Source organism: Coffea eugenioides, unplaced genomic scaffold, assembly GCF_003713205.1.
Source record: "Coffea eugenioides isolate CCC68of unplaced genomic scaffold, Ceug_1.0 ScVebR1_3372;HRSCAF=4576, whole genome shotgun sequence".
NCBI classification, from domain to species: Eukaryota; Viridiplantae; Streptophyta; class Magnoliopsida; order Gentianales; family Rubiaceae; genus Coffea; species Coffea eugenioides.
In genome coordinates this window covers 153,648-163,501 of record NW_020863943.1, presented here as the reverse complement: position 1 = coordinate 163,501, position 9,854 = coordinate 153,648, and the positions used below count along the sequence as shown (strand labels likewise).

Genomic DNA, 9,854 nt, shown 5'->3' with positions numbered 1-9,854 from the left:
TTCCAGCCGTCCCCCCAGCGCTCCTCTCTCGGTTTCCATTTTTTCAATCCCCCACAGCCGCCAACTCTACTTAGCTCTCCCCTTGTCCCTTAACCCAGCCGTTTCTTCTTGCTTTTATATGGGAGCCCTACCCTCTAAACCCTCACCTCAAAGGTGAGGATGAAGGGTTGGCTGTCACCATGATTCCCAGCCATCCGATCCATAGCCAAGAATGCCGCAGCTATCTCCTGTGAAAGTGTTTTCATGCCGCATGCATGTGCGGCTCTTTTTCCCCCCCCCTTTTTTTTTTCCCGCTATCGGGTTTCCTTTTTTTTTTAAAAAAAATAATAATTTAACAAAATATAAAGAAAAATAACTAATTAAGAAAGATTGAATAAAATGAGCGGAACTAGGCATAAAAAGATAAAAATGAAATGAATTTAAATCTAAAATAACTAAAGCATATTTTGTGAATACTTTTCTTTTCGAGAAATTCTTCGCTAAAATGACTTAAAATAAAAAAGTAAAAAAAACTAAAAGTAAATAGAAACTAACACGACAAATAAAAATAAATAGTAAATGAAATTACACTAAAATTTGGTGTCTACAGTTTGCCCCTCTTTATCTGAGTTTTGAAAAAACTTGAGACAAAGAAGTAGACACCAAATACTCACCTGTGTTATTTGGCTGCAGCTACTCGAATGACTGTCGTTATTGAAACGAGGACAGACCTCTTTACTTTAAAATGGGACTGACCCAAATGAGAAATTAAAAAGCGGGACTGACCCGAACAAGGTTTAAAATCGTGCAATGTGTGCCAATTGAGAAAATGAAGTGTTTGTGTGCAAGTGGATGAAAATATGGTATAAATAGTAGTAAATGCATATAGGTGCAATTGGGTGCAATTTGTGAGGTAGAAAATAAATGAGTGATAGGAAGGGAAGAGAAATGTGAACATGGCATGTGGAGTGAGAAAAATATAAGTAGTGAGAAAATGTGGATGAAGAAAGCGAGGAAGTGATATGATAAAAATGAGAGTGTATGAACCTAGAGGAATGCATCAAGTCGGGTACGGGAATGACCTCTAACTTCGTGATTTTAATTTTCCCTTTGATTAGAAGGAAGAACTAGCGTGCTAAGGCTATTTTGTAGCCACACTCGCTCGTTTCCCTTACCTAAAGGGGACTCTCAAGCAAATGTACCCTATAACTAGCATGAGGATGCAAAAACCTAAAATGAAGGGGAAAGGATTGGAGGAGCATGCCAAATGCTAGAAAACTAAGAAAAATGTATGAAATGTAGTGAAACATGCAAGTGTGTACTAACGAGAGGGGACGACCTATTGGGTCTAGCAATTTCAGTATGTAATTTGGATTCCTACAAGAGTAAGGAAAACAGGCCAGGCGCCAAAGAAAACAAATCTAAAATTTTCACAAATTCTGTTCGAACTGGCCGAACGTATGTAAAGCAGAAATCAAAGCGTCTTTCAGGCAAAAATCTCAATGGGGCATTTCGTCGAACAGATTGAGGGCGTTAGAAATTTTATCAATTCTTTGCTCCATTTATACTACAATCGGCCCCAAAATTGTTTCAGGAAACAAAGATTCAGTCCAATCAAACCCCATAAAGCATATATAGCCAAACAGTTATGAATAACCACTGGAGAATTGCAAGAAAACAAAGCCACGGCAGACATGCTTAGAGCTTGAGAAAAACTGAAATTTAAAGAGAAAGCCTTACAGTGCTTTCAATTTCTGAAGTTTAATTGAATCGAGATGGTGGTGGCGCTGGTGGTCAAAGGAAACGGCTGTGATGGCGTTGATTTCTTGATGGACTTCGCATGTTTTCTTCTTTCGCAGCAGCAGTAGCTGCAATTCTGGGTGAGGCAGACCATAAATGAAGAAAAGGCTTCGGCTTCTTCAGGTTGTTGGGTCCAGGGGGCAAAGTTGGTGTTGGACTGCGGCGGGTGAAAGGTTGCGGTGGAGGCGTTGGCAGAAAAAGACTTGTATTGGAAGTGGAGAAGAGCCGAATGGGACAATGAGGGTTTTTGTGTAGGAGTCATTTCGGGAAATTGGGGACGGAGAGTGGAAAGAGAGTGGTGACAGCCGGCGGCCGGTTGAGGTGGTGGGAAATTTGGCAGTGATGATTGAAACAAAATTCTTTCGGATCAAGCTGAAGCCTCCTCTGTTTTTTCCATTTTTCTTTCCTTTCATTTTGTTGCCCTCTCCCTTTTCTTGTTTTCTTGCCCGATAGTCTTTTCTTCTTCCTCCTTGTTGCGCCGCCCCCCAGATGAAGCTCCCCTGCCTCACGAAGCTCTCCCTTTTTTCAGCCGCCCCTCTGTTTTGCAGCTCACGGCCTCCCTCTCTGTTTTTCTTGGCCTTTTCGTTCACCGAAGCCCTTTCAATTCTCCTTCATAGCCAAGAGCTCTTTCGGTTTTCTCTATCATCTCTACCGAAGCCCCCCTGTTTTCTCCCTCACCCTTTGGTATAGAGTTAGGGTGTACCAAGTCACCCAAAAAAAGTGATTTTTTGGAAAGAAAAACAAACAAACCCTTTTTAAAGAACTTTTAGGTCTACGTAACCAAAGAAAGGGATCGGGGGTCACATTTGATAAGGGAGAAGGCAAAGGCAAAGCCTAAGGCACTCCCTTACCCTAGCCAAAGCTAGTTGCGTGACTTAGCCCCACTTTTCCTAATTCTTCTTCCCAAAATATGTGTTGCATGTTGGATGTGACTAATGGATATGGAAAAAAAATGCAATCCTAAATCCAAAATGCCTCGTACGAGGTTTTTTGGTCTCAATCACATGAGTTGTGATGGCCAATAAGGAAAACTGTCATAGAGGTCACAGGTAATGCAAATGAAGACCCAAATATGAGTGCAAGTGTGAAAATGTGAGAAGAATGCAAAATAAAATAAAACAAAATACAAATGTAAGTGCAAGTGTGCAAATGAAGAAAAGTGCATGTGTGCAAATGTAAGAAAAGTGCATGTGTGCCAATTGAGAAAATAAAGGTGTTTGTGTGCAAGTGGATGAAATATGGTATAATAGTAGTAAATGCATATAAGTGCAATTGGGTGCAATTTGTGAGGTAGAAAATAAATAAGTGATAGGGAAAGAAGAGAAAGTGTGTGAACATGGCATGTGGAGTAAAAATATAAGTAGTGAGAAAATGTAGATGAAAAAATGATATGGTAAAATGGAGGTGCATGATCCTAGAGGAATGCATCAAGTCGGGTACGGGAATGACTTCTAACTTCATGATTTTTTAATTTTCCCTTTGATTAGAAGGAAGAACTAGTGTGCTAAGGCTATTTTGTAGCCACACTCGCTCGTTTCCCTTACCGAAAGGGGACTCTCAAGCAAATGTACCCTATAACTAGCATGAGGATGCAAAAACCTAAAATGAAGGGGAAAGGATTGGAGGAGCATGCCAAATGCTAGAAAACTAAGAAAAAATGTATGAAATGTAGTGAAACATACAAGTATGCACTAACGAGAGGGGACGGCCTATTGGGTCTAGCATTGGACCAACCCTTTTCTAGAATTCTCTCACAAGCATTGGACTTGCGAGAGCTCAAGGGAAAAGACCATGGCCAGCGTTGGACTAGCCACGGTGACGCATTCATCCATCACATTCATCTACGACTATAGAAAGCAAGTAGACATGCCAATCACCTATAAACACGTAGCACATAACAGTTAGCATGCTCGACTAAATGCAGGAGCCTAATAAAGCAAATTAACACGTAGCAACAAAAGCAAGCAATCAAGCTAATGAACCTATTACATTGGCTAACTAAAACAAATGGGGAAGGGGAAAAGTGAATAAAAATGCTCTCCAAGCCCTATCTATTACAAGCCAAGAGGTGTACACATACCCCATAAAAGAATAACTTAATAAAAGCAAAAGTAAATGAAATGAATGAAAGGAATTAAGGAAAAGCAAGGAAAGCAAAGTAGACATGCAATTCTCACTTAGCACGTTGGATCACATAGGGGAGAGACAAAAAAGATAAAAGAAGTTATACCTCCCTTGAAATGGAGCCCTAATGGGGTGAGTTACTTATTTACCCTCCAAAATAAAAGAAAAGGTCAAGGCATCATTTTAATTGAGAAAAATTAAAGAAAGTATGCAAACACAAGCTCGCTTGGTCAGAAAGCCCTTAAAATTATGAATTAAAAGCAATTTAAACAAAGCAAGGTGGCTAATTGAATCAAGCAAGCAATGAAGTTGCAAAAATTAAAAGCTACCAAGGACCAAATTGAGAAGATTATTCAATTGATTGGGTCATAGCAGCATTAGTTGGAAGCCAAGGGGTCAAAGTGAAATTATTGAAAACATTTCCATGCAAAGCTTACGAAGAAACCTTCTGCAACTTTGCTGGTTTCTTTCTACTGCAATTTTTACCGTAGCTTCCTTTCCATTTCATTACCTTAAGCAACCAACATTTTGATAACCCAAGCAACTAATACAGCACGATCACTAAGCATTCATCTCACTCTTCACCATGAAATCTTTGTGTTTAAAAAACAGAAATTCATTCAAAAAAATCATGCAGGCATCAAATAACAAAGCTGTGCAATTTTCCAGCTACGATTTTTCTTCTGCAATTTGCTTAAGAAGCCGAAGCATGCTTGTGAAACAAAACAAATATGTCCACAGATTTTATCCATCAAATCCCCCAATGCCATGACCTCAAACCCATGTGGTTAACATCAACCAAACACAATCAAAACCACCGAGCATAAAATGCAGAAAAGCAATGAAGAAAAAAAAAATCTGCAACTGAGACCATGCTCTCGCAATTGGAAACTTTCTGCGGCTCCTTGGGTTCACCAATGCCAAGATTTGCACGAATGTTGTATCATGTAAAACGGACCTAAAAGACATGACTCAACGAAGCAAATCAATTCAACATCCTCTCTAGACTCCTAGCAAAAATCACCAAGACACCACCGAGAATTCAGAGAAATTTCCAAGTTTGTGATGAAATTTAAAAAAATTCTACAAAAGGGGTGATTTTGGTGAGGTATTCCATAGGGGGTCTTCGCATTCCACGAATGCGAGCTCACCAGAGCTCGCATTCCTGGAATGCGAGCTCAGCAGAATTTTTCGCAATTTTTTTTTCGGAGGGCAGTAGAGCTCGCATTCGCGGAATGCGAGCTTTCCCAAATTTAAGCTTTGGGAATTTAATCTCTCCCAAATGACACCTGCACTGGCTCATGGAGATCTTTACATGTTGCAGCCACTGCCTGCAGTCCTTCATCGCATACCGAGTCAAGCACCTGCATAAATCAAGGGTAAGGAAAACCAAAAGATTGACAGAATCAACATTCAAACGGAAATTCCATTTACTTACCCACAAAGTCTGGAGCTTATGGCAATGATAGATAAAGGATTTCAGTTGTTCAGTACTGATTGTGGCGTAGCTAAGATTCAGAGAGGTAAGGTTAGCACACACTGGAACTATTGCAGGCAGATAATGAGCATTGATTTCTCTGAATCCAGAAAGGCAAACTAGAGATTTGCATGCAGCAAAAGCAGAAACGTAGTCTGGCTCCTGTTCACCCTGAGCAACAATCTCTCCGGGGCCAAATGAACCAGTTCCCAAGTGGGTGAGCTGTGGAGCTCGAACCATCAAACGATAGAGCTGCACAATTGTTACATGTCGATTCAATCTAAGCTTCTTCAAAGACGGTGACTTAACCACAAGTCTCTCCAATGCCTCAAAATTAATAGGGGAGTCCACACAGTCAAATATCAAAGACTCGAGACAAGTTCCATTCTGTGGAAAACATGAAATCCAGTCCACTTCATCTTCTACCAACTCTGACTCAATCAAATCGAGCACTCTAATCTTCCTGAGATCACGTAAAAACAACTCACATTACACAAAAGAAGATCACATTAAATGCGAGCTTACTGACCTCGCATTCCTAAAATGCGAGCTCAGTGAGCTCGCATTTTGGGAATGCGAGGTCAATGAGCTCGCATTCCGCGAATGCAAGCTCACTGAGCTCGCATTTTGGGAATGCGAGGTCAGTGAGCTCGCATTCCCGGAATGCGAACACCCTATTTATAGAACCCTCTCCAAGAAATGCCCTCGTTGTAGAATTCTTTGTTTTTTTCATCATAAACTAAGAATTCACCCCGAGAATTCACCTTTCAGCAAACCAGAAGAGATAATGAAAAGATGGAAGCAAAACATTCGGCAAACTTGCTCAACAAAAGAAATCCCACATTAGTCGATTATTCTCAAACATTGATCTACTCTTTTTACAGTAAAACACAAGAAAACACAAATTTCCATGGCTTAAAACCACCCTCAGCAACCCAAGGAAGGAAAGCTTCGAGCTTTGGGCAACCAAGAGAAAGAAAATCCACGCTGCTGCAACAAGCCAGCTTCAAGCTTGTTGCAGCAGGTTTTTATGCACAAATCTTCAACCAAACGAAACCTGACCCATGCAACCGTATTACCAAGTATTGTTTTCAACTCACAACATAAAAACCCCCGGATTCAAGCACAAAAAGAGCATACAGAAAACTGGAAAAAATTTCTGCACTTCATGGGTTAGTTGGCAGCAATCATTTTTATCCAAATAGCCAAGTTCAGAAACAAAATGGGACCATCATACAACCTCCAACAATGCCCAATCTCATTCACACGAATACCACACGCAATCACAAGAAAACATGGAAGCAGTCGAACAATTTCTGGATGAAAACAGCAAGCAGAAATGCAAACGGCAAGAACAACAAAGCAGTATTTTAGAATGCTCATTACATGTTCAAGAATAGATGAGGGAAAAGGGAAGAATGGGATACCTTTCGACACCTTTGGGCCTCAAACTATCGTGGAAAAATTGAAGAACAATGCGTTCCAGTGTTGGAATCTGACCATCAAGTCACTGTTTTTTCTTGAATGACGGTTAGAGACGGTGAAGAAACGCGGGCTCGAAACTTCCTCCCACACTTTTCCTTGCGTTTTTCCGGCCGTCAGTCCTCTCTCTCTCTCTATACTCAGCCGCCTCCCTCAACCTTCACCAGATTTCTAGCCGTCACTTTCATTCTTTCCTGATCCTCTCAGCCCTTCTTCTCTTGTGACTCTTTCGCTCAGTTTTTTTTCAACCCTCTCGGTCTCCCTCCTCTCTCAGCCGCTGCTCCCAAAACCTTCTTCAGCTCCCCAGAAACCCCCGTAGCCTTCTAGTTCTTTTCTCCCCACCTCTCTTTCTCTCAGATTTTCCAGCCGTCCCCCCAGCGCTCCTCTCTCGGTTTCCATTTTTTCAATCCCCCACAGCCGCCAACTCTACTTAGCTCTCCCCTTGTCCCTTAACCCAGCCGTTTCTTCTTGCTTTTATATGGGAGCCCTACCCTCTAAACCCTCACCTCAAAGGTGAGGATGAAGGGTTGGCTGTCACCATGATTCCCAGCCATCCGATCCATAGCCAAGAATGCCGCAGCTATCTCCTGTGAAAGTGTTTTCATGCCGCATGCATGTGCGGCTCTTTTTCCCCCCCCCTTTTTTTTTTCCCGCTATCGGGTTTCCTTTTTTTTTTAAAAAAAATAATAATTTAACAAAATATAAAGAAAAATAACTAATTAAGAAAGATTGAATAAAATGAGCGGAACTAGGCATAAAAAGATAAAAATGAAATGAATTTAAATCTAAAATAACTAAAGCATATTTTGTGAATACTTTTCTTTTCGAGAAATTCTTCCCTAAAATGACTTAAAATAAAAAACTAAAAGTAAATAGAAACTAACACGACAAATAAAAATAAATAGTAAATGAAATTACACTAAAATTTGGTGTCTACAATCACATAAGGGCAGGAAATTCTCTACGAAAACTGAAAATTCCTCAATCATTACTTCAAATCACAATATTCCTCGTAAAACTACATATTTCTCATTTCTAAACCACTAATATGCCATTACTAGAAGTGAAGAAGGATTTTCTTGACAATATACCTTATGACCACAAGGAAAAATGGTAGCTTAGACCTTTCTCCTCCAAAATAACTCCACCAAAACCTTTAAACCTCCTTAGTGAGCACTTGTATGGAGTAGTTTCAAATTTGGTTGGTTAAAACTCAAGAAGTGAAGTAGAAAATGGAGTTTTTCTCTCTTGTTTTGCTCCTCAAAACAGCCGGCCAAGAAGAAGAAAATGGAGGATATTTTGGGTCAAAATTTGTTTTAGTAAAGTGAAGAAAATTAGGTCAAAGTCCAACCTCCAATAATGTAGTGACACTTGGCCTTTCTAGTGTTTTCTCTAATCCTTTGTCTTCCAATGGTTACATCATATAACAAATCTCTTATTATCCTCTAACACCTTGTATAATAACACTTAGCACAAAAATCACTTAGTCACCAAAATTTTATCGCACTAGCGAGTCCCACGTCTATAATGCACTTCAAATTTAACGTACACTAACTTATATTAGGAAAATGATTTAAAATTGTACTTACTTATAAAAATGTATAGAAACTTTAATATTTTAAAGGCAAGTATAAAAATGGAGGCAAAAATAAAATAATGCCTAGAAAATATGAAAATTTTCGGGTTCTCACAGGGTCGGCGTCTAACTAGACCCATAGTTTAAGGTTTGAGGAATTTTTGTGAGGTAGTTAGGGACATAGTGGGATGACACGTCGCTTTTTGTTTTTGAATTTGACATGTTAAGGTTGATGTATATAGTGCTTGTTTTGTTCTATGTCCCTTGGTTTGTACAGTATGTTCTAACTTGTTATGTGCCTTATTTTGTTGTGTATATAAAGGAAATGTTCATTTGAAATGTGGTTTCTTATTTTGCTTTATGATTTGGAAATGTTTTATTTGAGGCATACCTTATTTTGTTTATATTTATATAGTTGGTTAGTCAAGAAGCATGGTAGGTAGAAGAAATCAGGATCAGGGAGCTACTCGAGGGCGTGGCTCTAATCGTGGGCGTGGGGGTAGACAAGCACAGGAACCGGTGCAAGAACCGAGAAGGGAAAGAGGTGAAACAGTTGAGTCGCAACTTGGACCCCGAGCGGAAGGGGGGGATCAAGTGGCAACAGCAATTCAACAGATGACTAATATCCTTGCTCGTTTGGTAGAACAATAGGGTCAAACCCCTGTGAATCAATCTAGGGATCCTGAAATAGGGCAAGATAGGCCCCTAGAGAGTTTCAAAAGTTTTTCCCTCCAAAGTTCCTGGGAGGGCCGGACCCTGAAGTGGCTGAGAGATGGCTTGAAACAATGATCAATATATTCGCCGCTTTAAATTATACGGAGGATAGACATGTGCAATTTGCTATCTTTCAGTTTGAGGGACCAGCCAGGGCTTGGTGGAATGTAATTAGGGCCAAATGGGAAAGGGAGGGAACCGCATGGACCTGGCTGAACTTCGTGCGGGAGTTTAACGAGAAATATCTCCCACCGATAGTCCAAGAGAAGAGAGAAGACGATTTCATTAAGTTTCGCCAGGAAACCCTAAGTGTAGCTGACTATGAAACTCAGTTTATGAACCTATCTAAATTTGCTCCCGAATTGATAGCTACGGAGCAAAGGAGGGTAAGAAGGTTTGTGCAGGGCCTCAATGTAGAGATACAAGAGGCCTTGGCGGCGGCTCAGATTAACACTTTTACGGAGGTTTTGAAGAAGGCCCAGATAATCGAAATTGCTAGGGCACAAGTAAGGAATTTCTACACAAAATGGAGATGAGCGCCTTGTGATACCCCAACTTTTAGGATACTATTGTTGTTTAGCCTCAAAGAGAATATGACGATTTTTTTATTTTATTGTTTTGTTTTACAGACTAGAAACCCTAAATTCTAGAAATAAAGTCTAATCAAAACCCTAGTTTCATTTGTGACTGACCGTTTTCTCA

The 9,854-nt window shown here is 40.1% G+C and overlaps 1 protein-coding gene across 1 annotated transcript; it reads right to left on the bottom strand.

Annotated features, from left to right (window-relative positions):
* Positions 1–5,171: 5,171 nt before the first annotated feature.
* On the bottom strand, positions 5,172–7,467 carry LOC113757849 (transport inhibitor response 1-like protein). Its single transcript, XM_027300947.1, has 4 exons — positions 7,369–7,467; positions 6,068–6,144; positions 5,342–5,843; positions 5,172–5,267 (listed from the first exon to the last, which is right to left on the bottom strand). The coding sequence occupies exons 1-4, from the start codon at positions 7,465–7,467 to the stop codon at positions 5,172–5,174; spliced, it is 774 nt and encodes a 257-aa protein (XP_027156748.1).
* Positions 7,468–9,854: the final 2,387 nt, after the last annotated feature.

Bases quoted from the DNA above. Each gene is read 5' to 3' on its own strand.
- LOC113757849 (XM_027300947.1), bottom strand. From the start codon at position 7,467: ATGAAAACACTTTCACAGGAGATAGCTGCGGCATTCTTGGCTATGGAT. The intron at 6,145-7,368 runs GTGAGGGTTTAG...GTTTGCTGAAAG, and splicing joins CCTTCATCCTCACCTTTGAG to GTGAATTCTCGGGGTGAATT. The intron at 5,268-5,341 runs GTAAGTAAATGG...TGATTTATGCAG, and splicing joins ATAAGCTCCAGACTTTGTGG to GTGCTTGACTCGGTATGCGA.